Below are 27,354 nucleotides of genomic sequence, written 5' to 3'. Positions count from 1 at the left end.
AGTAACTCAGTGTGCATCATTGTGTTGTGACTTCATTATTATATCAGATAAGGCATAAATAATATGACCAATATTTTATTCTTTAGAATAAAATCCACCAGTACAATTTCATTTTACTGCTGCTATAGTGTCAAGGACAGAACACTGGATTTATGTATTATTTAAATGTGCTAATCATTGTTTCAGTATCAGCTGAATCTCTTAGTAATTTTCCATTATTTCCTAAATGTTAAACTGGTGTCAGATTTGAGTTTTGTAAGGCTGCAAGGCAAGAAAGTTTCTCTAGATCTGTCGCTCTGATTGGGGAGAAAAACTCCCCCTTACGCCTTTTAAATAATTCATTGATTGGCATATGGCATGGAGTGAAAATCCCAATGATTCTTGCATGTTTTTACTTTTGCAGTTCTCATTCCACCTTCAGCTGTCATTATAATCAATTGACATGACAAAATCTCACATTTATGGTTTGACATGCATCTTTAGTTTTATTTAAATCAGAATATCACTGAAATGTCAATGTATTTCAAACACTCATTTCAAAAAGTGAAACCCCATCATTAGATAGATTAATTACACTAAGAGTAATGCATTTCTGTTAATCTTGACAATTATGGTTAATACACAAAATTTAGTTCCTTCAAAAAATTGTAATAGGAGAGGAAAAATGTAAATGCAACTTTATGGCCTACACAATCAAGAAAAGCACTGCTGATTTGAGCTATAAGTTATAAATGTCATTTTGTTCGAGATAGATCTGACCCACAAACAGAAGAACACTCAGAAGCACAACTGAATTAGTGAAAGTGATTAACAAAGTGATACTGGAACATGAACGGTAGGATTGCCAAATGCATGGAAAGAGGGGAAGGAGAACTGGTGAAAACAAGAACCATAAACTTTAGGAATAAACGAGAAGTAATTATGTTAATAGAACGGCTTACTAAGTGAGAGAAGTCAGGTCGCCAGGGGTAGAGGGAGTCGGGACCCTTGTGTGTGAAGCAGAGAAAATCCAGATGGTTTCACTTGAGCTGTAGAGTGAGTTCTGGTGAGTTAATTCAATGTTCAGGTACTTGCGTTGGAGGGTGGACAGGGTACGCTTCTGCCTTGATTCAGGAGACGGAGGATAACAGGAAGCTGCCAGCTTGGTACTCGGAAACGAAATCCAAATGAAATCCACCAAACATAGGTAATCTTGATCGTTCAGAAACTTCTGGAACCGAAGTCAAAGTTCAAAGAAGAATGATCAGAAGGTTAAGGTTTCTGCCTACGAAGGAACATAAACATCAGCTTAGTGACAAAGAACGACACATAGCTTAGAAGTGGCAGAGCGTGTTACCACTGAAGGCAAAGACTCTGGCATCAAAGTGCTGGCAGCCTCCTTGCTTAAATACTCCTCCAGTGCAATCAGCAGATCAGTCGCACCTGTCACCCAGCACACCTGAGAAACTCCAGGACCATCTGGAAACTGAAAACAAAGTGAAGACAAAAACACAAACACACACACAGAAACCAAAACCCAGACAATAAAACGTCCTTGGTAAATGAGCTGCTTGTTCCTTGTATTAAAGGATTTCAATGAAAAGTTAAGTGGAAGGGAAAAGTATAGGTTAAAAAGGTCCACTGGCAAGAGCCTTTTTATTGGTCTCATGATAGTTTCAAATTTCCTTATAAACTGAAATTTCTGTTTTCATTAGCTGTAAGCCATAAACATCAAAATGAATATAAATATCTAAATTTGTGTGTAATTAGTATATAATATGTGCTTCACTATTGAATTGAATTACGGAAATAATCATGCTTTAATCATGCTCTAATTGATTAAGATGCAATTAAACAACAGGGCACTGCTAGCTATCAGCACATCTGATCCACTTTGGAGGAAAGCCTATGAGTTTGTGCACCAACTCATCCTTAAAGTACAATATCTTGGCAGTATCAGGCTGCAAATGATCCTATAAAAAGAATATTTGGGGGGGGGGTTGTTCCTAAGTCTTGGGTGTAGCTATATTAACTAACTTGATATACAGTACACACCAAAAGTTTGGACACACCTTCTCATTCAAAGAGTTGTCTTTATTTTCATGACTATGAATATTGTAGCTTCACACTGAAGGCATCAAAACTATGAATTAACACATGTGGAATTATATACTGAACAAAAAAGTGAGAAAAAAACGGAAAATATGTCTTATATTCTAGGTTCTTCAAAGTAGCCACCTTTTGCTTTGATTACTGCTACGCACACTCTTGGCATTCTGTTGATGAGCTTCAAGAGGTTGTCATCTGAAATGGTTTTCCAACAGTGTTGAAGGAGTTCCCAGAGATGCTTAGCACTTGTTGGCCCTTTTGCCTTCACTCTGCGGTCCAGCTCACCCCAAACCATCTCGATTGGGTTCAGGTCCGGTGACCGTGGAGGCCAGGTCATCTGGCGCAGCACCCCATCACTGTCCTTCTTGGTCAAATAGCCCTTACACAGCCGGGAGGTGTGTTTGGGGTCATTGTCCTGTTGAAAAATAAATGATGGTCCAACTAAATGCAAACCGGATGGAATAGCATGCCGCTGCAAGATGCTGTTGTAGCCATGCTGGTTCAGTATGCCTTCAGTTTTGAATAAATCCCCAACAGTGTCACCAGCAAAGCACCCCCACACCATCACACCTCCTCCTCCATGCTTCACGGTGGGAACCAGGCATGTAGAGTCCATCTGTTCACCTCTTCTGCGTTGCACAAAGACACGGTGGTTGGAACCAAAGATCTCAAACTTGGACTCATCAGACCAAAGCACAGATTTCCACTGGTCTAATGTCCATTCCTTGTGTTCTTTAGCCCAAACAAGTCTCTTCTGCTTGTTGTCTGTCCTCAGCAGTGGTTTCCTAGCAGCTATTTTACCATGAAGGCCTGATTCACACAGTCTCCTCTTAACAGTTGTTCTAGAGATGTGTCTGCTGCTAGAACTCTGTGTGGCATTGACCTGTTCTCTAATCTGAGCTGCTGTTAACCTGCGATTTCTGAGGCTGGTGACTCGGATGAACTTATCATCTGCAGCAGAGGTGACTCTTGGTCTTCCTTTCCTGGGGCGGTCCTCATGTGAGCCAGTTTCTTTGTAGCGCTTGATGGTTTTTGCGATTGCACTTGGGGACACTTTCAAAGTTTTCCCAATTGTTCGGACTGACTGACCTTCATTTCTTAAAGTAATGATGGCCACTCGTTTTTCTCTACTGAGCTGCTTTTTTCTTGCCATAATACAAATTCTAACAGTCTATTCAGTAGGACTATCAGCTGTGTACTGTATCCACCTCCTGCACAACACAACCGACGGTCCCAACCCCATTTATAAGGCTTGAAATCCCACTTATTATACCTGACAGGGCACACCTGTGAAGTGAAAACCATTTCAGGTGACTACCTCTTGAAGCTCATCAACAGAATGCCAAGAGTGTGTGGAGCAGTAATCAAAGCAAAAGGTGGCTACTTTGAAGCACCTAGAATATAAGACATATTTTCAGTTGTTTCACACTTTTGTTCAGTATATAATTCTACGTGTTAATTAATAGTTGTGATGCCTTCAGTGTGAAACTACAATGTTCATAGTCATGAAAATAAAGACAACTCTTTGAATGAGAAGGTGTCCAAACCTTTGGTCTGTACTGTACCTACAAGGAATCTATTGAGACAGGTAAATGCATTGATTGATATGGTTGGAGGCCTTGAGGACGATTAAACCATCAGGATTCAGTGCACTCATGCTCTCATATTGATCTTTGGTAGACTGCAAATAATGTTTAGTGACTGTGAAATAAAAGCAAAAGGGGCAGCAATATGGAAAATGTGAACTGTATGAGCTGAGTTGTAGAAAAACCTCCTCGCAGCACTTTGATTTAGGTACACAAATATACCACCATTATTATATACCAGGTATTATCATGCATGATGGTGCCTTAAATGCATCCGTTTAAAAATCACCAAAGCATGCAAAATTTTCATGATTTAAAAGATGTAATAAAACCGAACACTTCAATGTTTTGCACGGATTCAAGCACTGAGTCACGTACACAAATGAATCACTTTGTTCTGCTTAAAATTCAAGAACCAATGTCCTAGTCTCCCTGCCAAGAAGTCCCCTCCCCAAGCGAAAGGGTTGTACTTGCAGCCGCTCCAGCTACAGCATGCAGACAGTTTCTGGTCTAAATAGTAGTGGATGGTGTCTGAATGGGGAGCCATTGGGAGCCTGGCCCGTAGCCTTGAGAAGATATGGGAGAACCCATCCTAATGCCAGAACATGCTGAGGCACAGAGCTGGAATTATAACACATCCACAGGGGAACCAGGACTGTTCAACTGGTTACTGAAATCTCACTAAACACACCTTGCTTAAGTCAAGTAAAAGTGAATAAGTACAGCCAAAATCATCCAGCTTGTTTAAACATTCAAGGCATGTTTGCCTGCATGTTGAACTTCTGGTTGTCAAAGAAAGAACGAGACATTTGCAATGCCAATTAGTAAAATGAGTGAGTTAATCTTTAGTCTATACGTACCCCCAATTTAGACGTGTATATATATTTCATTTTACACGTTAAAAACATTCACGCCATATAGTTTTAACTTTACTTGTTAAGTTATATATCCCACAAGAACAATTAAAAATTAAAAATAACTTCAGAGAATACTGGTAAATATGAAGACATAGTGTTAAAATATATTTCCACATACTTCTTCTTGTTCTGCTTTTTTGTCATATAAAAAAAAATTCAGATCATCAAACACATTTCAATGTCAGACAACAAAAAACTGTTTTCAAATAATGGTTTCATTTATTAGGGGTAAGAAAGCTATTGTAACCAACCTGGCCCAAACAGTTTCACTAGCAACACCCAGGCATGATTACTGTGAGACCTATAGAACCTAGAAATCATTTAAGAACCTGACTGACAACAAGAAGAATGCTGAAAGATCTCAAAAAGCAACATATGATCTTAACATGAAAACAAACTGAAAACAAAGTCATTGACATGTATCAGTCCAGAAAGGGTTAGAAAGCCATTTCCAAGGCTTTGGGATTCCAAGAAATTATAGTGAGAGCCATTATTGATAAATATAGAAAAATATGGAATAGTTGATAACCTTCCTAAGAGTGCTTTGCCTACTGAAATGACCACAAGAGCACATCTTGTCATCATCTAAAGCACTGCAGGCCTTTCTTGCCTTAGCTAAGGTCAGTGTTCATGGTGCAACGGAAAGAAAGAGACAGGGCAAAGACTATGGCATCCATAACAGAGCTCTAACACCAAAACTACTACTGACCACAAACACTTGATGGGAGTTGCTACAGCACAAGATTGGCACAAACAGTAAATAGATTTCGGGGGCAATTACTTTTTTCTGTAAGGCCAGGTTGGTTTGGATAACTTATTTTCCTTAATAAATTAAATCATTATTTGAAAACTGTTTTTAGTTTTAACAAAGATGCTTCATTGGGTTGAGATCTGGTGGATCTGGAGAGCATTGGAGTGCAGTGAACTAATTGACATGTTCAAGAAAGCAGTTTCAGATCATTTGGGCTTTATGGCATGGTGTGTTATCTTGCTTTACGTAGCCATCGGAAGATGGGTACTTTGTCATCATAAGGACATCATCAGCAACAATACTCAGGTAGGCTTTGCTGCTGTGAACTGTCTGCTTCAAGGCTTGATGTGCATTCAGAGATAGTATTCCGGATCTCTGAGATGTGGTTTTTGAGCTACCTATTCTCCTCTGACATCAGCAAGGAATTTTAATCTGATGATTTTTTTTCTTTTTATTGGACCATTCTCTGTAAACTGAAGAGATGGTAGTCTGTGTGAAAATCTTGCTAGATCAATAGTTTGTGAAATCTCAGACAAGTCTGTCAGGCACCAACAACCATACTTTTACATCCCTTTTATTCCTCTTTCTGATGCTCAGTTGAACTTCAGGAATATGTCCTCCTTACGTCTAGATGCCTTAATGCATGGAGTTCTGCCATGCCATTGGATAATTCGCTTCTGGTGTTAACACACAATGGAACATGTGTAACTAATAAAATGACCTGACTAAGGTCCTAAAGTTCAGGACAATTGGTGGTGCTTCGGAAAGAAAAGAGAGACATTAAACAAGTTCTAAGACTACTAACAGTTGTGAAGCAGGAAACATTCACACTGTAGGTTTAACCTGCCTGCTAGTGGCTCGTTAGTGTTATATTACTCAAATGATCAAAGTAAATGTAAAAGTGCAATATCTTCCACTGACTATGAGTCAGTTGAAAATGTATGTATGTACATTTCTACATGTGGATTTCCTGCTTTTAAATAAGTTAATAAGGTTCAGTCATGTATTCATTTGCTGTTAGATATTCTGTTTTAAATTTGGTAAACTTTGTCAGTTATAAGCCAGGCTAAACCAGCTAAACCTGCATACAGAGAAGCTAGACTTTATTGAATAGAACATCCACTTGTTCTCCCTTGTGTTTTCTTCTTAAACTGTTGAATTATTTATAATCTGTGTCATTTTGTGGCTCATTGCTTCATTCAAACATAGTTTTGTCTCACTAACCAAACTGCTGGGGAGAATGGCTCCTTACGCATGTGAAGGCCCTGCAGGGAGCTTGGAATATGGACTCACATATCCACTATAACGTAGGTATAGTGTATTATGTAACATGATCTGAGCTGCCCCAATAAACAGCACAAGCGTGAAATCTAGGGCAGAATGCCCAGCATCCCAAGACGTCTCTGTGAGTTTTGAGATACCAATGTAAGGCTGAGCCAAGCTCAAACTGTGTCGGGCCCAAGCAATTACGCACAACAGTTTAAACAACAGCGTGGGAATATTCTCACAAATTCGAACACACGTTTCTTTTACTCAGTACCTTATGTGCATACTCATCTTGTCATCATATGAGTTATTTGTTTGGTTTGTACACTTATAATGTTTACCATGCAAAGTAACATCTCAAAAAGCTCAAGCGAGTTTGCTGAAAAGATAGTCTTTGTTGGTTCATTGATTGACAGAATATTGGCAACTATTTTTCATAAGTTTAAAGGAGATTAGAGGGAATTTCTGTATGAGTTTTTTCAATTCACAGATAAAGAACAATTTAGACCTAATTATTGGAAAACAATGCAAGGTTCCAATTACTTTTCCTCTGGACAAATGCTCTTACTTTGAGATATATATACAGGGGTTGGACAATGAAACTGAAACACCTGGTTTTAGAAGACAAACATTTTTTAGTATGGTCTAGGGCCTCCTTTTGCGGCCAATACAGCGTCAATTCGTCTTGGGAATGACATATACAAGTCCTGCACAGTGGTCAGAGGGATTTTAAGCCATTCTTCTTGCAGGATAGTGGCCAGGTCACTACGTGATGCTGGTGGAGGAAAACAATTCCTGACTCACTCCTCCAAAACACCGCAAAGGGGCTCAATAATATTTAGATCTGGTGACTGTGCAGGCCATGGGAGATGTTCAACTTCACTTTCATGTTCATCAAACCAATCTTTCACCAGTCTTGTTGTGTGTATTGGTGCATTGTCATCCTGATACATGGCACCGCCTTCAGGATACAATGTTTGAACCCTTGGATGCACATGGTCCTCAAGAATGGTTCGGTAGTCCTTGGCAGTGATGCGCCCATCTAGCACAAGTATTGGGCCACGGGAATCCCATGATATGGCAGCCCAAACCATCACTAATCCACCCGCATGCTTCACTCTGGGCATGCAACAGTCTGGGTGGTACGCTTCTTTGGGGCTTCTCCACACCATAACTCTCTCGGATGTGGGGAAAACAGTAAAGATGGACTCATCAGAGAACAATACATGTTTCACATTGTCCACAGCCCAAGATTTGTGCTCCTTGCACCATTGAAACCAACGTTTGACATTGGCATGAGTGACCAAAGGTTTGGCTATAGCAGCGTGTATATTGACCCTGTGGAGCTCCCGACGGACAGTTCTGGTGGAAACAGGAGAGTTGAGGTGCACATTTAATTCTGCCGTGATTTGGGCAGCCGGGGTTTTATGTTTTTTGGATACAATCCGGGTTAGCACCCGAACATCCCTTTCAGACAGCTTCCTCTTGCGTCCACAGTTAATCCTGTTGGATGTGGTTCGTCCTTCTTGGTGGTATGCTGACATTACCCTGGATACCGTGGCTCTTACTGTCTTGGTCACAAATGCGCCAGCAAGACGTGCACCAACAATTTGTCCTCTTTTGAACTCTATTATGTCACCCATAATGTTGTGTGCATTTCAATATTTTGAGCAAAACTGTGCTCTTACCCTGCTAATTGAACCTTCACACTCTGCTCTTACTGGTGCAATGTGCAATCAAAGAATACTGTCTACCAGACTGGTCCAATTTAGCCATGAAACCTCCTACACTAAAATGAAAGGTGTTTCAGTTTCATTGTCCAACCCCTGTATATATATACATATATATATAGGTATACACTAGCGGTCAAAAGTTTTAGAACGCTTTTCTTACGTAATCGGTCTCTTTATTTTCATGACTATTTAAATTGTAGATTCTCACCAGAGTCAACAAACCTGTGAATGAATACACATGGAATTATGTAGTAAATAAAAAGTGTGAAATAACTCTAAACAATTTTAGATTTTTACAAAATAGGCACCTCTTGCTTTGATGACTGCTTTGATTGTCAGGATGTGAGATTTTGGACTTTGTTTGTGGTTTGGTGTTTCTGTTTTACTAGATGCTCTTGTTTGAAGTTTTGTATTCTTGTTCATCACTTTGTGTTCTGACAATTCTGGTTTCCTTTTGCCTCCCTGTCTGTTCTCCTCTCATCATTAGTTTTCCTCTTTTAGTTGTTAATTACTCCGTTTCTGTTCCCTTTACATTCATTGTCCCTCTTAGCTCTGTTTCTTCTGTTTATCTTTATTCTCCAATTCCTCCTTTAACAGGTTAGCTTTAGTTACTGTTTACTTTTATTCTAGTCATCTTTTCTCCTGTTCTGCTTGGGTCTGTGTTTCTCCTTAGTGGTTTATCTGTTTCACCAGCTCCCTCTGCCTCCCACCCTCTTTCTGTCACCTGTTCCCTGTTCCTCTGATTACCTGCCCTATTGTTTCTTGTCCACCTTTGTCTGTATTTAAGTTTGCCTTCGTCCTTTGTTCCACGCGGTGTCGTTATGTATTTTCAATGTCCTCATGAGATGTCTTTTGGATTTTGTCCTTGAACTGGATAATCTTGTCACCCTGCACCTCGCCTGCATGTAAGTGGACTCGCTTTAAATTAAAGGAGTTTTCGACCACCTCTCAGCTTTTCTCCGTGCTTGTCTGCCTTTTGGTCCACCACAAAAATAGAACTATGACATTGATCTTTTAGCATTCTCTTGATGAGCTTCATGAGGTGGTCACCTGAAATGGTTTTCCAGAGAGTCTTGAAAGAACTTCCCAGACGTTCATTAAGAAACGGCCAGAGGTGAATATTTATTTATATTTGCTGTCCTTACAGCAAAGGGCAGCTACTTTAAGGTTTCTAAAATATAACATATTTAAAGTTATTTTACAATTTTTGGTTTGCTACATAATTGTATATGTGTTCATTCATTGTTTTGATGATGTCATTGATAATCTACGTACAATGTAAATAGTCTTAAACCTAAAGAAAACCATTAAATGATAAAAGTGTTCTAAAACTTTTGACTGGTAGTGTACACACACACACACACACACACATACATATATATATATATAGATATATAGATAGATATATATAGATATATAGATATATATAGATATAGATATATAGATATAGATATAGATATAGATCTATATAGATATATATATCTACAGGGGTTGGACAATGAAACTGAAACACCTGTCATTTTAGTGTGGGAGGTTTCATGGCTAAATTGGACCAACCTGGTAGCCAGTCTTCATTGATTGCTCATTGCACCAGTAAGAGCAGAGTGTGAAGTTTCAGTTAGCAGGGTAAGAGCACAGTTTTGCTCAAAATATTGAAATGCACACAACATTATGGGTGACATACCAGAGTTCAAAAGAGGACAAATTGTTGGTGCACGTCTTGCTGGCACATCTGTGACCAAGACAGCAAGTCTTTGTGATGTATCAAGAGCCACAGTATCCAGGGTAATGGATGAACCACATCCAACAGGATTAACTGTGGACGCAGGAGGAAGCTGTCTGAAAGGGATGTTCGGGTGCTAACCCGGATTGTATCCAAAAAACATAAAACCACGGCTGCCCAAATCACGGCAGAATTAAATTTGCACCTCAACTCTCCTGTTTCCACCAGAACTATCCGTCAGGAGCTCCACAGGGTCAATATACATGGCTGGGCTGCTATAGCCAAACCTTTGGTCACTCATGCCAATGCCAAACGTCGATTTCAATGGTGCAAGGAGCGCAAATCTTGGGCTGTGGACAATGTGAAACATGTATTGTTCTCTGATGAGTCCACCATTACTGTTTTCCCCACATCCGAGAGAGTTACGGTTTGGAGAAGCTCCAAAGAAGCGTACCACCCAGACTGTTGCATGCCCAGAGTGAAGCATGGGGGTGGATCAGTGATTATTTGGGCTGCCATATCATGGGATTCCCTTGGCCCAATACTTGTGCTAGATGGGCGCGTCACTGCCAAGGACTGCCGAACCATTCTTGAGGACCACGTGCATCCAATGGTTCAAACATTGTATCCTGAAGGCGGTGCCGTGTATCAGGATGACAATGCACCAATACACACAGCAAGACTGGTGAAAGATTGGTTTGATGAACATGAAAGTGAAGTTGAACATCTCCCATGGCCTGCACAGTCACCAGATCTAAATATTATTGAGCCACTTTGGGGTGTTTTGGAGGAGCGAGTCAAGAAACGTTTTCCTCCACCAGTATCACGTAGTGACCTGGCCACTATCCTGCAAGAAGAATGGCTTAAAATCCCTCTGACCACTGTGCAGGACTTGTATATGTCATTCCCAAGACGAACTGACGCTGTATTGGCCGCAAAAGGAGGCCCTACACCCTACTAATAAATTATTGTGGTCTAAAACCAGGTGTTTCAGTTTCATTGTCCAACCCCTGTATATCTATATATAGATATATCTATATATAGAAATATCTATATATAGATATCTATATAGAAATATCTATATATAGATATCTATATATAGATATCTATATATAGATATAGATATATCTATATATAGATATATATCTATATAGATAGATATAGATATAGATAAATATAGATATCTATATCTATATAGATATAGATATAGATTATATAGATATATAGATATATATATTATAAATAGATATAGATATAGATATATATATTATAAATATATATATATATATATATATATATATATATATATATATATAGATATATATATTATATATATTTATTATATATTATATATATTATATATTATATATATTCATATATATTATATATATATATATAAAAAACACAAGATGTCTTGTTTTCAAATCTCTGAATAAACTCTAACCTTTACTCTCCTGACCAGAGCCAAGATGATGTGTGAAGTGATGCCCACGATTAGCGAGGACACAGCACTGAGCCAGCGCGGCTCCCAGAGCAGTGCTTCGGATCCGGACTCCCACTTTGAGCAGCTGATGGTCAACATGCTGGACGAAAGGGATCGGCTCCTGGATACACTGAGGGAAACCCAGGAGAGCCTCGGACTGGCTCAGCAGCATCTGCAGGATGTTATCTATGACCGAGACTCGCTGCAGCGGCAGCTTAGCTCCGCCCTGCCACAGGTAGGCCACAATAATTACACTGAAATGAAAGATTGAAAGATATGAAATTTAAATTTGTTGCTAAATATTTTCTATAGACAAATAGTTTATTTAGTAGTTCTTATCTGTTGTTTTTAATTCTATAAAGGTTTATTAAGAACTTTGGTTTCAGAACATCAGTATTTAATGATGACTATTTTTGGTGTCAGTGGACTCGAGAATTCCCTCATTGTACACTGGTACAGAACATGTCACACAAGACTTCTACGTGCTTCTGAGCTAATGGTGACCCTTTTCTTGTTCTTGACAAACAGCAATGAAAATCTTCAACCTCATTTAATAAACTGTCAATGAAACTCTTTTAATTTATTAATAAGAAATAGTTGACAATCCGAAATATCTGAACATTTTATGTAGAATGTTATGTAGATTGGGTGTTGTCTGTGTCAGCAGTAGCTTATAGCCCCTTATATTATTTTTATATTTTCTGTGAAGCCAGATTCATTCTAAGCAGGGACTGCGTTATTTGCTGTTTAAAGGTTACAATGATATTAGGATTATTTCACTGCCTATGCATGGTGTAATGTACATTTCTAAAAATACATTCTTTTTTCTTCATTAAACAGCATTTGCTTGCAATCTGGGTTTGGCAAGTTAACTAATGCATTGATAGTATCTTCTAATTTGTAGAAATTATCCTCAATTCTTTCTTTCTTCACCCTTTTGAGCCTGATTCTTGATTTACGTCAGATGTCGCACCATAGTGATCCCAGTGTGTTTTTACCTCAAATACTGCAGCAGGCTAGTAGTGCAGACCACCTGTGTTTGCTAACTCAAACCCTCAAGTTGTGAAGCCTGCCTATTCTTTTATAATTCGACAAGAATGACACTATCACATCCTTATCACAACATATTACTCTTTGTTTTTTTTTGCAATTGCTAATGTAAATCTGCAGCACCTCAGAATTTACCGCAGCCTAATACCCCCGCCAAGGTATTCCGACCTGTCAAAGTGAAATAACATTTCCATTATCAGACAATTTCACTGATCTCCTCTGGCGGTAAATGACTCTTTTTTTAAGTACTGTTTGTCATAGTGTAATGACAGAGCTGACATACTGTTCAAGCGTATCTCCTGATGTCTGGCTTAAATTAGCTGTCAGTAAAATCCTGCTAGAAATGTCCTGGCACAAACAATTCTGTTAATTAATCTGCAGTTTTCTTAGTGGCCCGTTAATCTCAGCCTTAGTTTAATGGTTTTTGATGCCGTTTTTTAAGCTTTGGTAATCATATTGAGGCCTTTTGTCAGGAACATGTTTGAACAGAAGAATTTTTTGTTTTTTACAACAATAAAATGTTATAGAAGCAGCCAACAGTACAGTATGGAAGAGTTGTGAATATCTTGATTTTGCACTCTAATTATTTTTGCTATGTGGAAGTATCACTTACATGGATGTATATTCCACATTTTTAGTAGACTTACTGTTGGATTAGACTTAAATGTATTGGAATTCCTAAGAGCCCAGTAGATGGCTTTCTAGTCCTTTTCTCATGTTTGATTGCAGGTGAGGTGATAGATGAGAAGAAGCAGATCTTTTACAGGACATAAATGGCCTCATTAAGGCAATAGACAGGATGCAAATGTATATTAACTGATAGTGCTCCGTTGTTTTCAAAGGCCAGAAGACTAGTGTGATTCCATTCTTCTTGTTCGTCTCCCCCTTCTTTTCTCTGTTTCTGCTGTCACTGGCTTTACTGTAACGCGCTGCTTTGCCTTATGTCTCCTTCTTTTTGCTGTTTCTACCATTTTCCATCAGAGGTCATGGCTCTGCAGCTCACTGTGACACTTTCAACCGATGGGAATTACATTTGTTGTCCCCACTAGACACTTCCAGGGACACATCCCACCCCCTAAAACCAATTCATGCATAGCAATCCAGCTATACCCATCCATTTCCCATTGTGGATTCCCTTTTCATTTACATAAAATAAATCTCTATAGATAATCAACCCTTTAATTAGATGCATACTTCGGGTATGTTGAGAAAGCTGCAGCTGCAAATTTATCTGAAAACCACACAGACACATTGCAAAACAATTTGAGACATTGCATTACGAACCCAGCTGAACCCTCCCATTCCTACAATTACTCTTCTTAGCTGTTGATTCATCTTACTGCTCAAAATTATAGTGCTCTCCCTGTCTCTCTCTCTCTCTCTCTCTGGAGATGACATTAGCATGGGAGGTAAATGACAAAGTAAAGGCTATTGTACCATCAAATCCTAAATATGACATTACGTTTGGAAAAAATAATTTTAAATCATTAATTAAAAGTATTTGTGTGACAGCTAACAGTCGTTTAAATGCTATGATTGCAACACCCCTCCTTTACCCATGTTTTTTTTTTTTTAATTGTTGCGTTTTTACTTGTACTCAATAGACTCAGTTCTGAGAAAGTGGAAGGGAAAGACAAACAAGGCATGCAGGCAAACTAGTGCCTGGAGTGCTATGTAACCCTCCTTCATCCCACTGTGACCCCTGTCGTGTCACAGACAAGCGAGCTGGCAGACCAACAACCTTCTCTGGAGCACTCATCTGTGCATTACTGTAGAAAGGCCCTAGAGGACCAGAGCCCACTTCCCGTGCTGTCTATTTACTGTTGCCAAACACAGACTCATGAAGACTTCAGCTGCAGCGTAGACTCTGACTAATCCTCCTCACTGCCACCAAGGTGCAGTCCTGCAGAAATACATGTCTTATCACCTATTAAACAGATGTTTTAGAGGAGGGAGACAGGCTCGTCTTGACCTAAAAATTCAAGGTGTACAGGCTCTGAGCTTGTCTTTGTTTGTGGCCACATAAATGATGAGCAGGAGTTTAGAGAAGCCAAGGCTGAGGCCTATCTCCAGCAATCTATGGGCGAGAGGCAGGATACACCCTGGACAGGTTGCCAATCCATTGCAGGCCAATACAGAAACATACAGGACAAACAACCATACACACACTAATTTACACCTAAAGGGGAATTTAGAGAGATCAATTTACCAAACAGTCATGTTTTTGGCCTGTGGGAGGAAGCCGGAGTACCTGGAGAGAACCCACGCATGCATGGGGGGGACAGCAAACTCCATGCAGAAAGATCCCCAGCTGGTAGTTGAACCCAGGACCTTCTTGCTACAAGGCAGTGATACCAACTGCACCACCATGCTTCTCACCATTAAATATATGTGATTGACTGTACATGTAAAAATATTGTTTATAGGATTCCTCTGCATCGTCAGCTTGACCTCACAGCCTCTAAATGTTGATTATTATCTGGCAATTCACAAAGTAATGAGACACCAGCCAACACCACTGCTGTAGTGAAAGCTAAGACTGAACTAAACTGCTGTATAGAACATAGAATTGATCTGTGGTTTGCTTATTCATAGCTTGCATACCTGCTGTAGAACACACTGGTCAAGTCTACTTTCTGCAGATATCTCTCATGCCAATTGCTGATTAAGTTTTGCACACCAATTATAGTTTCATTTAAATGGTAGTGGGGACAATTTTGTTTTTATAGTTGCAAAACATAATGTACATTTCAGCAGAAATCACAATGTTATGCCATAAACACCTGGATCTAGGTGTTTATACCATTTATATCCTAAAATTAGCTTTTGTTATCATGGACTGGGATATTCTGTAGATATTTCTGGTGATGAGCAGTGAATAAAGAGTGGATGTCAGTTCACTGAGAGGGAGCAGGGACGGTTTATGACACAAGCCGTGTGTAGAAATACAGATGACTATGCTTGTCCAGAAATGGAATGGAAGGTGGATCCGTTTACTGGTTTTCCCTCATTTCTTGTTGCGTGTACTGCAAACCCCGAGGGCTCCAGCAGCCAGTCAGCTGGTCCTCTCCGCCAGAGCAGCACATGATTTTCCATGATTACTGTTATTGTTTGTGCCCCAGTTCATGCCGCCTGTAGGCTAGATGTGCAGTTGATGCACAGCAGGAAGAGAGGAGAAAGCATTAAAAAAGGAGAAGCAATGGTCAGCTCATCTAAAGTTAAGTATTGACTACCTCTAGAATACATAATACATGAGTACACCTTTGAGGCCGATAATGTAATTCAGAAGAACCTAACGTTTGTTTATTCACGCTGATCGTTTGTCCTATATACAGTGGTTTGGAAAAGTATTGGTTCTCTTTAAACCTTTTTACATTTCTCAAGTTAAAGCCACAAATTTAAATGCATTTTATAAGGATTTTATGTGATAGGCCAACAGTGTGTAGAGAGTAACCGTAAAGCGGAAGGTAAAGGCATTGTCTAAAAATGACAATCTGAAAATTGTGGCCTGCATTTATATTTGCACATCTAGAGACGCAAATGTTCTTCATTGTTTTACAAAATAACTCAGACTCCGTCAGAATGGGTGGGGAAGGTTTGTGAATACAAGTCTTGTAACTGATTTAAGTCATTCTAACACATGAATAGTTGATTATGTAAACAATTCCATTGTAGCTGTGGCTGTATGTTTAGAGTCGTCCGGCCAGAAGGTGAATCTCCTCCCAGTCTCAGGTCTTTTGCAGCCTCAAACAGGTTTATGTCCAGGATTGTCCTTTGTTGAACTCCTTTCATCGTTCTGTTCCATTGACCAGCTGTCTCATCCCAGTTGAAGAAAAGCATTGCCACAACATGATGGTGCCACCAATTTTTACCGTGCGGATAGTGTTGGTTTTTCCACCACACATACTGGTTTTGATGTAGGTCAAAAAAAGACAATTTCGCTCTACATACGTTGTGGCAAATTGCAAACTGGACAAACTGGGTGACTTCTGAAGGCAGTTGTTTACTGAATTGTTCACTGAATTTCATTGAAGGGTATCATAGTAACAAGGGGTTGAATACAAATACAAGCCACTTTTTCAGTTCTTGTTAAAAAGCTTTGAAAACCAGGTATTGATTTCCCTCCACATCACAATCTTGCTCAACATTGTGTTGGTCTCAGACCATCAATGTTGAAAGTTGCAGTTGTAAGATGACAAAATCTAAAAACTTCAAGTTTTTTTTAATGCTTTTTCAAGCAACTCTATAAACACTGTGATCAACACTGGCACATTTGAACTATTTCCCTCACTTCTAAACATTGTTTTTTATAAACTAAAATCTGTTTTTTCTGCTTAGCTTACTCTCAAAGCTTTGTTTTCGTCTGACTTTTTAACACCTCATCTCCCTTTCGACAGAGACATGGATAGGCATGGCACGTGCATGTTATGCACTGAGTGGCGATAATGGCTCTGTCAGAGATACTTGATCAACATTCTCCTAAGGTTAGGGTCAGATGAGAAAGATCTAGTCCTCTGGATGAGTCATTGCTAGTACCAATGTCAAATATATTGTTTTGTTGTCTAGGACAGGGCTGTTTCTCATCATATATACTGAAGTAACAAGAAGGATATCTAGCAGATGTAATTATCTCTCAAATGATTAGCGTAGTAGATTACAAGAGTCCTGTGAAGTGAGTAAGTAACAGGAACATGGATCAGCTAAACAAAGCAGCACCATCTGGATGTTTTTTTTTTTCAATCTAGTGTCCTCAGATATTCAACAGATAACCTAAACGTAGAAATCGGTTGGATGTTAATACTTAACAAAACATAGGGGGCTATTTGAGGCTATGACCAGCTTCAGAGGAACACTAAACAGCTTTTATTCACACATAAACATTGTGCTTACTGCATTCCACTCCAAATGTACTATAATAAAAAAAAAAAAAAAGGAGAACCATAAAGATTTTCGTCCCAAGGCATTATTTTGTTGAATATTTTGCATCTATGAGTGGTCAGATTTCCTGATGACTGAATCGGCTTTGATAGTGTCTAACTAATATTTTGATAAATCTTTATGTAATGTGAGAGCATTAGGCACAGATCAGCATATTTTCAAGATCAAAAACCTTGAGAAAATATCCAAAAATGGATTGAAACTGAAAATTATAACAAAATGTAATTGCTTTCATTTATGACAGCAAAGCTACAAATATGTCAATAAATGTAAAAAATAGAGGACCACATTGACTATTACAGTTTAATAATGTTTTCTGTGCCTTTTGTTTAGTTATTTTGATATAGATACAGAGAGTTGGGCAAAACATAGAATAAACACCTGCAACATTTTGTATTACTTTTAAAGATAACAGGAATTATGTGCAAAATATCATAATTTTGTTGTTTTGCTTTGTATAGAATATCCCAAGTATAGGAAGCAGATATTAGCTGGTTAATTAGTTGGGTTACCTGTTTGAGTAGCAAACCTGAAGTCGGTAATAATTCCAAGGAGGTATTTTTTCCTATAAGTGAGGGTGTAGTAACCTTTTATCAACCAGCTCAAAAGCAGTAAACAGCACAGCTGGAGAAGCATTGGGTCACTTTGGCACTAACTCATTAAAATGGATCTAAATCATAAGAAATATTTGTGCTTTGAACCCCTAAGCTTTTTAAATTCATGATACCAAATGTTCACATGTGCCTAGTAAGCACAGTTTTTGACCCATGTACTATTACAGTACACGGGTCAAACTTTGTCCTTCTTACTATTTTAAGAGAAAAGGTGTTTTAAAGAGGTGGTGACACTTACTGATAATCAGTGCATTTGGTTGGCAGCTGGCTGGTACATTACCTCTTGTAAAGCAAATACTTAGTTTTTCATACAAAGCTTTTTCAGTTTACTCTTCTATGTTCATTAAATAATGACATTGCGGGATGTGTTTCGTTTAAACATTTATTCTACAATTAAATAGGGTTGCACAATATTAGAAACATTTACAATGGCGATGATTTTGGTAAATATTGCTATGATGATATTAGTTGCAATATATTGCTATTTTCTTCTTTCCTCTATTTCTCATCTGTGCTTCCATTACTCTGTGACCTTTAGCATTTTGAGCAATGTCTTTTGTGTCAGTTGTGAGCATCTGCTGCTGTGAGACTCTGTCCAACTGGCTAAACATTACATTAGCATGCAAAATGCACGTTTATAACACTTGGAATATTGGGATTTGATTTAAAGCTGTAGAAGAAAACTATAATAAAACCAGCGGCATCCAACAAATAAATGAGATGCTGTGGCTTGAGACTGATGTAACCTCTGTTTACCAACTTAATTTGATTTGGAAATACAATTTGATGTCACTTTTATGACATGTATCTCAGTACGACCTGCCATCTTGCAGACAGCCACTAATTTCCTCCTTTGTTTTGCAGTTTACTGAGACACCACTCTTACTAAACTGGCCCTGACCTCTCAACTGTCTGCTTTGCCATAATTGGCACGGTGTCTCATCAGCCCCCAGCTAGGTTCAGAAAGTCTCGTCTCTCCAGCTGTCCCTTAGGAGTCTGGTTGATTGACGTTTTATTGTTAGGAGTTTGTACCGTTTTTCTTTTTTTTTTGTTTTTTTTTCTTAGCTACATAAGAAATTAGTAAAAAGAAAAAATAAGGGTTAAAAAAGACAAACAAGTTTTCAAACGATGATTTCATTTATTAAGGGTTAAAAGCTATCCCAGCAAACCTGGCTCTCTGTGACAAAGTATTGACTCCTAAACCTGATAACTGATTGCGCCAATCTAGAGAGCAACAACTTCTTTAAACTGTCAATGAATCTATTTCATAACTATGGATGAATTCTGTCCCACTCTTCTTTGCAGAATTGTTTTAATTTAGCCACATTGGAGGGTTTTAAGTATGAATGGCCTTTTTAAGTTAATTTTGAGCAATTCAGAGGTGGACTTCAGATCATTATCCTGATCCATAGCCCAAGTACTGTGGAGCTGAAAGTCATAAACTAATAGCTGGTTATTCTCTTCAGGATTATAGGAAAAGAGTATTATGTTAAAATATTGAAGCAACATCAAAGGTTGAAGCCTGGGTGGAAATGAGCCCTTCAAATAGACAATTACCCTGGCAAAAACCTGCACAGCAGCAGAAAAACCTGATTTACTGGCATCCGTTCTGTCAGGTAAAATGGCCTGAAATTCCAGCAAACTAATGTGAGAATTTTGTGGATGGATTCCCAAAATTCTTTTACCTAGACCATACAATGCAAAAGACAATGCTACCGAATGCTAGCAAAATAAAAGTAAACGTATGAATTTGAGGAGTTTTCAAATTATTGATAAAACATCACCTTTGTAATTTTGGTAAATATACATAATCTTTATAATCCTAACTGACCTAAAACATAAAAACCTTTAAAGTTAGACAGTGAAAAACAAAGATTATGCATATTTTCACACAGTGTTTGTAAATGTCTGGCTAACGGTATTCATACAATCAAGTATTTGTTGTGTTTTCTAATTTTCTCACATTTCTCATTTTCATCTTTTAGATAAATAATAAAATTGATAAAAGAATAATGTGTTTTTTAGTTAGTTTTTTCCCAAATGTCCCCAAAAGCCTGATTAATTGGAAATTACATTGCGCAGACTGACGCACTCAGAGGTCTTTGATGTCATCTCCTCCTGTGAAAAAAAGTGCACGTTTTTGAGCCTATATTTGTGTAGGTGGGAACAGAGCGGGGTGTTTGCATCACTGCGGGAAAAAAAACTTGGTTATGACTCAGAGCTCGAGGCAAGAAATTCTCAAACCTTAGTCCACACACACACATACATCATCCCATCCTTATACACTTTCTTTTTGCTGGCTTTGCCTGAATGAATAAGAGAACCGGTCCCCTGAGATCCTCTAAAGTGAGCAGAAAGAAATGAGGTTAGGACCAATACTTAATGCTCCTCCAATGCTGACCTGGAAATTTAATTCTACCTGCAATAGCCATTATATGGTTATTTTAAATTCCAGCTGTGATAAATACACTGTATTAACAAGATGCATGTTTCAGCATCTTAAAATGTAAAATATAAATTTGTAGTTTTTTCTGGTTGAGGATTATCTGGGATATTGATATAAATTTCCAACAATGGTACATAGAATCAAGACATTATAATTTAATATGGTTTATTTTAAAGCTTACACTAAGTCCTCAGACAGGACTCTGGTATTGACTGGTTGTGTTTTGTTTTTTTTTACCATGCAGCTGGTCCCCATTAATGGATACCTTTTAGCTTCATGATGCTCCATTTGAAAGCCAGAAATAGAACATGATGTCACCAGCTCTTGGCACCAACTAAGAATCTTGTTCAAGGACTCCTAAGAGAGCCAATCTCATGATAAGTTGCTTTGCTGCTTTACAGCTCCCACTTATAGCATGCTTTAATTTGTGGTGTGGCAATTCTAAAAACATCTGCTGCATTACACATCTGTGAGCGGTATCATTAAAATCATTTTTCCCATAGCAACTAATGACCTCTCTGATTAGCAGGGCTCTTCCAAGGATTTATAATGTTGGTAATTTGTTGTGGCTATTAAAATTTACAGATTTCGAGAAAGCATCATGGTTCAGATCTATGTATGCCTCATTAGAAAAACATGTAATAAAAGCTTTTTTAAAAGGTCAAACAACAGTAGTTGGTAGTAAATATTCTGCATGTAAACATTTTATTTGATACAGCAATATATTCAAAGGAACAGTGTTTTTGTCTTAAAGCAGTCCTAGAGTTTCACAGCTTTTTACTCTTCGGGTCGTTCTACTATCTGCTTTTGACTGCACTTGCAAAGATATGCCTATGGAGCCCTTTGGCAGATTAATATTAATGCACATGATGACATGTTTGGTGGTTTGCAGTGCTTTGTACAGAAACCCCCTTTACTGGCATCTATTTAAGTTGTTGATAAGCTTATATAAATACTGATACGGTTCCTCCTCCTTAGGTATTCTAAAACTGATGGTGGAGGTGCAGAAACCTCCCGAATAAAAGACGTTTCCTCAGATTGTTGGGAAGAATCCTATTTTTTATGTTCTTTTTTGCTTTGTTTAGCAGACAACTGGACGTATTGTCTTGTTCCTTAAGGTGTTTCACTGCCCTTTGGAAAATGCTTTCCCAGTTCTGAACATTGGTTAAAAGTAGCAGTCTTATAACTTGTAATCAGAACAATCACACTAAAAAGGACATTAGAAAGCAGTCTGTGATTAAGACCACAAAAAAGCAGTTCTGTTAAGATCACGGGTCACTGACCCTACCCCCCATTCCATAGGGCCAGTAACCAAAATGAGCTGTTCATATAAATGTATCAGTTTTACTAAAATACATGGATGGTCAATGGATTAATAATGAATTAAGAAATCAGAAAGCAGATACATGTTTAAATCTGAGGAAGGCACCATAGCTAGAAAGAAAAACATGTTGCGCAGTAGAATTGAGCTATATGAAGTAAATAAATTTGATTTCTCATGCTATTGCTGAAATTGAATGAGCCATCGCAGAGGCAACATATGCATTTACTTGAACTCAACTGTAGATAGTTTTATATCTATAATATACAGTAGCATTAACAAATTACCTGTGTAGTACTTTATACTGAACACCAATCACTATGTGAAAGGAAAAGATATAACATCCTTGTTACAATTGTAATATTTCTCAAGGGTCTGGTCCCTCATATCTCTATATATCTCTATTCTTTCATTGGCCTGCTGGATGTTTGTCATTTTTCTGGCAGACATGGCAACAACTTAACTCTGACCTACAGAGAGCCCACATCCAGCCCACTGACATGACTCAGCTCCCCTGATGGGCCGTACGTCTGCCTGTGCCAACAGTTTGCATCACAGTATGGTGCATTTTAATGTAACTTTTGATTCAATGTCCTGTGTTGTCTAAAATAAATGCCTATCTCTGTGATACAGTATATTATATATTATTAAGAGATTATTAGAGAAATCTATGAAACAATTGCATGCTTTTAAGGTCTCAATGCTGTAGGTGCCGGTGTTGTTAAATGTAAACAGTATGACATCAGCTGCAGATATTTATTTTAGCAGAATATGCTGTGAATATAAAGCAATCAAAGCCAATTCTAATGTCAACTGTTCTGATTCTACTACATTAATGAGTACAGTTCTGTTTTACAGTTCTGAAAAACTGCAATGCAAGCAATGATTCCCTGTAGGAGCAGATATATCAGTTTCACTCTTGACAGCTGCTTTATCTTGTGTAACATGTGGCATTTTGAGTTGATATCTTCTAGAAGTGTTCTGACTTTATGTCACTGTCACTGAAACTGCTGAGGTCTATAATCTACACTAGGATGCAGAAAGCCCACATTCTGGTATAAAGCAGCCTTTTTAAAACAAATTGGGAACCTTTAAAATAGGCAGGTCACTCATCAGGTTCAAACAGGCAAGTTTAAAGTACACTCACTACTGTTTTCACTACTATACATTCACTCAAAGAAACGTTTTAGACTTTTTATTCTCAAGGGGGTTCGTTCACTTTGACTTTGGGGCGACTTTGGCAACAGTTTTAGGGGATTGTCCTCTAACAGCATAGGTTGCTGGTTCGACCCCCCGCTCTGTTTATCTCAGTTGTCGTGTCATTGGGCAAGACTCTTAACCTGCCTTGCCTTCTGATGGTGGTCAGAGGGCTCGATGGTGCTGATGGTATGGCAGCCTCACATCTGACAGTCTGCTCCAGGGCAGCTGTGGCTACAACGTAGCTTACCACTATCAGTGTGTGAATGGGTGGATGACTAATTGTAGTGTAAAGCACTTTGGGGTCTCTGAGGACTTGATAAAGCAAATACAGGCCATTTACCATTTACTTTGCAAACTGTGTAAAGTAATATAACTAATTTGAAACCAACAATAAAGCATTTACAAATTTAAAGGAGGCATAATTTCCATTAAATAAAGATCAATGTCTATTTTTTGACTGATTGTATTTGCAAAGGTGTTTAAGAAGTCAAAACTGACATCATAATAAAAATAACTTGGATTCGCTGCCATTAATGACTTGTATTTATGTACTTGTTTTACTTTTCCTATGTTTGTTTTTTTTTTGCAGTGGTTTGAACAAGACTATTTTTTTTGTTACACTTATACCTTTTAATGACTTCTGATTTGTTAGATGAGTTTAATGATTTCACTGTTTCTAATCAAACATTCTGCTGCTAAGTATTAGTTTATTATGTTGGGGTCTTTGTTGAAGGTCTTGCATAGCCCTAAGCAAAAACACAAAGGTTAAATAGATATTATTCTGAATATTAGTTTGGTATTTGACTATAAAACAGTGAAGCGGAGTCACATCTCCCTCCTCTGTGTTTTAATCTAAACTTCCTTCAGTTTGTAGAGTTTAAACTTTCACTTTTGTTTTTTTCAGTATGCTCTTTTGATTGTTTGGTTCAATTCTCCCCCTAGGCTATATAATGCATGCTGTTTCCTTTTCTCTCTGCCCCCTTTCCTGTCCTTTTTAAACTGTCAAGTAATGGCCTACTCAGACACTGAAAAAGTTTAAAAAGAAATAAAAAAAGAACAGAGTAATGATATGGAAACTAAAGGAGCACAACCCATCTCTCTAATTAGGGTAATGCCCCTTTTATAGCCTGCAGCTTGCAACTGCAGATAACCTGAGTAATTAACCTGCTAATATTAAGGTGTAGTATTTTTGTTACTCTATAAATAGCAAAACACAAAAAAGGGAAATGCTATGTGCAATCAGCACTTTTTACTGAGTTTTTTGGTTGTTTTTTTTATTTTTATTGTTTTTTTGTCAGGTGAAGCATGCAGTCAGAGTTGCAAATTAACTGTTGACTTGTACATAAGCCTTATATTAGTTTTATTTTTGGGGTTTTTCTGTGAAAAAGGACAATAAGCTGTGCTTTTAAGGTATTAAAAGGCTGTACATTAAAAAAGGAAAAACACTGGATTAAGGACATTATAAAAAACATTCAACAGAAGAAAATAAGGAACCTAAAACTAGGCACGAGTGAACATTTGTTTGCCCAACCAACCAAATTTAAACACATTTCATAAAACCACAAAAATTCTTTCATTAGTCTGTATCGAATGTTATATCTAAAACTAAACATATATTATCAACATAAAAATAATTGTTACATTTCTGTTAAAACAAAAGCCACATGTCAAACATCTTCGCCTAAATATTTCTACCCAAGGCTATCATAATGGGAAAACCTCCTACCAGCTACAGTGCCTTGCAAAAGTATTCACCCTCCTTGGCTTTTTGTCTATCTTGTTACATTCCAAACTTTGTTTTTAATCATATTGTATGTGATGGATCTGCACAAAATAGTCTAAGTTGGTGAAGTGAAATGAGAAATATATATGTATAAAAAAGATTAAAGAAACACAATACTGAAAATTGGAATATGCATATGTAACCCCCCACCACCCATTCCCTTTGCTATGAAGCCCTTGAAATGTTTTGGTGCAACCAAATACCTTTAGAAAGTCACAATTTGTGAAATAAAGTCCACCTGTTTGCAATGCAAGTGTCACCTGATCTGTCTGTAGGAACATACTTCTTCTGAAAGGCCCCAAAGGCTGCAACACCACTAAGCAACGGGCAGGGTGTCAGGGAGAAGTACAAATCTTTGTCCAAATCTTTGATGTTCCCCTGGATCACTATCAAATCCATCATCTTCAAATGGAAAGCACATGGTACCACAATGAGCCTGCCAAGAGAGGGCCGCCCACCAGAACTCACAGATTGGGCAAGGAGGGCATTATTCAGAGCGGCAGCACAGGGATTGAACGTAACCCTGAAGGAGTTGCAGAGTTCCACAGAAGAGACTGGATTATATACCCATAGGACTGCAATACGCCATAAGCTCCACAGAGCTGGGCTATATATGGAAGAGTGGCCAGAAAAATGCCATTACTTGGTGTAAAAAACAGGTTTTGAAGCAACAAGATGTGAAAAATGCTAAAAGGGGTAAAGACATTCACATGTCACTAAAGTCTGGAATGGATTTGAGGGATTGGGAATTACATTCTGGTTGTATTTTAAGACTAAGATACAGCTACAATAGTGTAATTTTCTTTTTTTTTTCCCCAAAGGTTTTATTTCAGAATTTATAGTAAAGTATGAACTCTTAAGTGGTATTTAAATAAATTTCTACATTTAAACTTTGCTATTTTACCTTTGCTGTTTGGTTTGTTAAATTTGAGTTGGGGAAAGCCTAATGTTGAGTTTTCTCTTTGGTCCACCAATGTATTTTAATAATGTTAGCCTCAATTTGAATTTCCTTTTTAACTTTTATCTTGGCTTAAAGTATGTTTATTATAAAATTGAATTAGCTAATCAAATACGCATTCAGTGCAGAAACAAAATTGGTTCTTCTCATGATCTGTGTTCTTAGGGTTCCATGCTCCAGGCGATAGTAGTTGTTCTGGTTAACATCATTTTGTAGCTTGTATTTGCATTGTGATAATCACAGCCTATCTTCTCTCAGAGACAGGCCCAAACCACCCACCACCCCAGCAGCTGCTTATTTTATTCCCAGTGCATTTAGTGTCCGCCTCTTGTTTCCAGCTGCTACCCAGCCTGCTTTTATCACAGGTATCCAATGGTTCACAGAACTGAGTTGATCTACTCCACTATACTGCTGCTACGTTTACCAAAATTGTTGCAATTATTGAAATATTGGGATTTATGAGTTAAGTGAATATCTTCTCTTGTCCTTCTAAATGTCATCATTTTTCTGTGCTTTTTGCTTTTTCGCATAATATTAACAACTAGTCCTTTATATCTCTATCACTATCTACTTTTTCATTAATGGCATATGATGACACCATGCCATTGGAGAAAAAAAAAAAAACACTTCCATCTAGCAATGCCACTTAACACAGTGGCAATACATACTTTGATTACCACAAAAGCCTGACATTTTTTGTCATGGCAAAAATTCTGCAATATCATAGCTGAGGCTCTCGCAGGCAATGTACACTCCCAGAAACGTGCTACTGCTGCAGAATTGATGCACCTATGCATCAATATAACAGCAATCATAGTAATGTTATGTAACCTCATAAGATGTTTTTTAGGTTCTTCACCCATATCAGGATGCTGCATGCTTGAAACTAAAAGTTAAACTGACCACCTTAACTTACAGGCTGATTAATTTGGCTAATAATTATCTGACCACTTTGGGACTCTCATAGAGCGTTGACATTTCAGAGATGGTTAGTTAATCTTTTAACATTAAAAAACACTTCTATGTTACATCCAAGATGTCACATCCAAGACAGTGACATATTTGAAAATAGAGCTACACAATATATTGACTTCAATCATCATCGCAATACCAATGAGTGCAATGTTGCATTAAAAAAGCACTGCTTCGATGCAATATTTGGTAGAATATAATATTTAAAGTGCCAAACATTAAAATTCTGCATGCCAATGATTTGGTCTGTTGGATGGACTGTAACTACCCTTATTGGCTACAGTTGATCCATAGAGTGATAGGGACATTATGACAAATATCAATATCAAAGTAACATGATGCAGCAGAACACTGTGAATTCCACACAACGGATGCTAGTGTACAAACACTATTGAGAGCACATCAAAAGTGATTAACATACTTTAAAAATGTGACAGAACTTTTTGTTGCAAAAAAATCTCTTTCATTTCTTTACTTTAAAACCCATGTAACACATGAACTCCAGCAATTCCTGCATATGATAGG

At 37.9% G+C, this 27,354-nt stretch overlaps 1 protein-coding gene across 10 annotated transcripts in view; it reads left to right on the top strand.

Annotated features, from left to right (window-relative positions):
* The window catches only part of ppfia2 (PTPRF interacting protein alpha 2), a 222,827-nt gene that overhangs the window by 15,443 nt on the left and 180,030 nt on the right, over positions 1-27,354 (top strand). For all 10 annotated transcript variants that reach the window (XM_047390065.1, XM_047390062.1, XM_047390063.1 and 7 more), the window contains exon 2: positions 11,527-11,782. In XM_047390065.1, the coding sequence (XP_047246021.1) occupies positions 11,534-11,782 (249 nt within the window). In that variant the 5' untranslated portion in view covers positions 11,527-11,533. The remainder of the gene's footprint in view (positions 1-11,526; positions 11,783-27,354) is intronic.

This window comes from Girardinichthys multiradiatus, chromosome 17, assembly GCF_021462225.1.
Source record: "Girardinichthys multiradiatus isolate DD_20200921_A chromosome 17, DD_fGirMul_XY1, whole genome shotgun sequence".
Lineage (NCBI taxonomy): Eukaryota > Metazoa > Chordata > Actinopteri > Cyprinodontiformes > Goodeidae > Girardinichthys > Girardinichthys multiradiatus.
This window is presented reverse-complemented; position numbering and strand designations above follow the sequence as displayed.